This window comes from Bidens hawaiensis, unplaced genomic scaffold (assembly GCF_021521415.1).
Source record: "Bidens hawaiensis isolate Kalapana, Puna unplaced genomic scaffold, B.hawaiensis_p1.1 tig00000864_1, whole genome shotgun sequence".
In the NCBI taxonomy this organism is placed as follows: Eukaryota; Viridiplantae; Streptophyta; class Magnoliopsida; order Asterales; family Asteraceae; genus Bidens; species Bidens hawaiensis.
Genome location: NW_027491050.1, coordinates 1,126,484 through 1,128,929, shown reverse-complemented (window position 1 = coordinate 1,128,929; position 2,446 = coordinate 1,126,484). Strand labels below are relative to the sequence as shown.

The following is a 2,446-nucleotide window of genomic DNA, read 5'->3' as shown; positions in this document are numbered from 1 at the left end:
TAAATTCAAAAGAAATCTCTAAATTACGTGTGATTAAATAACTAAATTTTGCTTATTTAAAAAATCCAGTGTAATATATGGGTTCAAAAGCTAAGTTAATATATAAAAAAATAAAAAATATTCTTTCTACTTTGTTCGAGAAACTGCTATCAAAATCATCATATCAAATATAATATAAAATCCCCAATTTCAATTAGTCACCATATTAACAATACACCACTTATAAATACCACCCTTAATCACATAACTGAAACCAACTCAAAGAAATCAAACAGAATAAACTATGGCTCGTACGATCGGAATTGCTATGGATTACTCAAGAACAAGCAAAACAGCATTGAAATGGGCGATCGATAATCTGATCGACGCCGGAGACACCGTTGTCGTCCTCCTCGTGCTGTCCCCGAAGTCCGACCCCGTCAACAAACAATTATTCGCTGACACTGGATCACGTAAGTCACTTATTCATTCAATGTTATTTTTAAACGACTTAGTGTTATTTAGGGGTGTTTGGCCTAATTTTTATTTTTTGGCTTATGTTTATATTTTAAAGTTGCTTATAGCTTATTTTTTTATTATTTAATAGGCTTCTTTTTAGTGTTTGGATTAACTTATATTATACAAGTTGATAATAAATTGTTAAATCCACTATTCTTTAATTTGTTATAGTAATAAGTTGCTCTAATAATTATTAATCCACATTTGAGGGCAAATGAGTAACTTATACTCTAACACAAATAAGCTTTTTCAAATAAGTTAAAAAACCATATTCAAATAAGCTTTTTCAAATTAGCTTATATAAACTTATAAGCATAAGCTTAAAAAGCTAAAACAAACACCAAACTAAGCTCTTTTTGTAAAAAAAAGCTAAAAAAGCTATAAGCATTGTTAAATAAGCTAGGCCAAACATCGTTAGCCGCAAGCTTGTTGCCCATTTGTTTTTTTTTTCTTTTTAATTATTGACGTCATTAAACACTACTAAAAATAATATTGTGATGATTAATAATTTGATTGGTTTTCAGCTTTGATTCCGTTGGTGGAGTTTAAAGAGATTGGTGTTTGCAAGAAGTACGGTTATACCCCTGATGCCGAGCTATTTGACTTGCTTGATAACGTTTACGTGGGTAAAAAGGTAAATACCTTTGTAGATAATATTTATTGATTATGAATTTGTTATTTCAAAATTTAGGGGAGTAAATCTAGTTGGGTTTACAGGTTGTATTGTTTTAATTAATCTAGCATGACTTATTCGACTCAGTAACTTTAATCTTGACCTAGACATAAAATCATGATTATCGGCTACTCGAACATGATTTGTTTAATCTATTTATCAAAATGTGTTAATCACGTTGGTGTGCTGTAAAAATTGGGTTAAGCGGGCCATTAATTGGTTAGTGGGTTGATTTGTTTAACAAAATGTGTTATATCAGATCATCCGAACGTGATCCGTTTAGTTAAACATGTTTACTTGAACACGACTCGTCATTTAAACGGGTTAGATATGGCAACCAAAATCTTATTTTGTTTTGTCTTGTGTTCAGGCCATGACAGGTACCAACCAAGTTGTAAACATGGTAATGGGGTTATGGGTTGTAAAATATGGTGTTAAGTGAGTTAAAAACGGGTATTGGGTCGATCTGTTTACACAAACCAGTTAGATAAGTCAATTAGAGTCATAAATGGGTTAGTGGGTGGACATATTTTACTACACTGGCTAAACAAGTGAATCCGAGCACGACCTATTCAATTAAAAAGGTTGGCTCAAACATGATCCTTTTTTAAGTGTTTAAAGTATGCCAACCCAAAACTTGCTTTATTTGTATCATGCTCAAGTCGTATGGTATATAGTAATCAAGTTGTAAACATATCAATGAGGTTGCTAGGTTGTAGAAATTGGGTGCAAGTCGTTAATGGGTTAACCTGTTACTAAGCAGGTTACTCATGTCAATCCAAACAAGACCTGTTCAATCAATCGTGTTGGTTAATGTTTTCTTACTAATTATATGCTTCTTAAAATGGTGGGATAAAGGCTAAGGTGGTGGCAAAGGTTTATTGGGGAGATCCGAGAGAGAAGTTGTGTGAAGCCGTAAATCATCTCAAACTCGATAGCATTGTTTAATGTAATAAATCGTTATTCTTAATTATTCTTAATGTTAATGAGGCTGGTTGGTACGAGGCTTTAAAATGGACGTTAGTGCCTACGTGACTAACTCTGAACGTCAGCTACGGCGCGCTAACTTGTTAAAGACAGGGCGTTATGGTGCGGTAATGGGGCTTTTAACAAGGAAATGTTGGGCCACCCTTAAATAACCACACATTTTCAAAAAAAAAAAAAAGATTTCTCTTATTTTGTTAAACCACAATGCGCAAGTTAATTGGTGAGCTAGTTAAAGCTCACCGACTATGACGTGACGCTTAAACTAACTAGCAAACCATGAGTTTTTTT

The 2,446-nt window shown here is 33.1% G+C and overlaps 1 protein-coding gene across 1 annotated transcript; it reads left to right on the top strand.

The window, feature by feature from the left end:
- The first annotated feature begins 283 nt into the window (after window positions 1–283).
- On the top strand, window positions 284–2,119 carry LOC143543257 (universal stress protein PHOS32-like). Its single transcript, XM_077035620.1, has 3 exons — window positions 284–452; window positions 1,023–1,132; window positions 2,030–2,119. Exons 1-3 carry the CDS (start codon window positions 284–286, stop codon window positions 2,117–2,119), a joined length of 369 nt encoding a protein of 122 aa, XP_076891735.1.
- The last annotated feature ends 327 nt before the right edge of the window (window positions 2,120–2,446 follow it).

Excerpts from the sequence above, each read along its gene's own strand:
- LOC143543257 (XM_077035620.1), top strand. The coding sequence starts at position 284 with ATGGCTCGTACGATCGGAATTGCTATGGATTACTCAAGAACAAGCAAA. Across the intron at positions 453-1,022 it reads ATTCGCTGACACTGGATCAC|CTTTGATTCCGTTGGTGGAG; the intron begins GTAAGTCACTTA and ends ATTGGTTTTCAG. Across the intron at positions 1,133-2,029 it reads ACGTTTACGTGGGTAAAAAG|GCTAAGGTGGTGGCAAAGGT; the intron begins GTAAATACCTTT and ends GGTGGGATAAAG.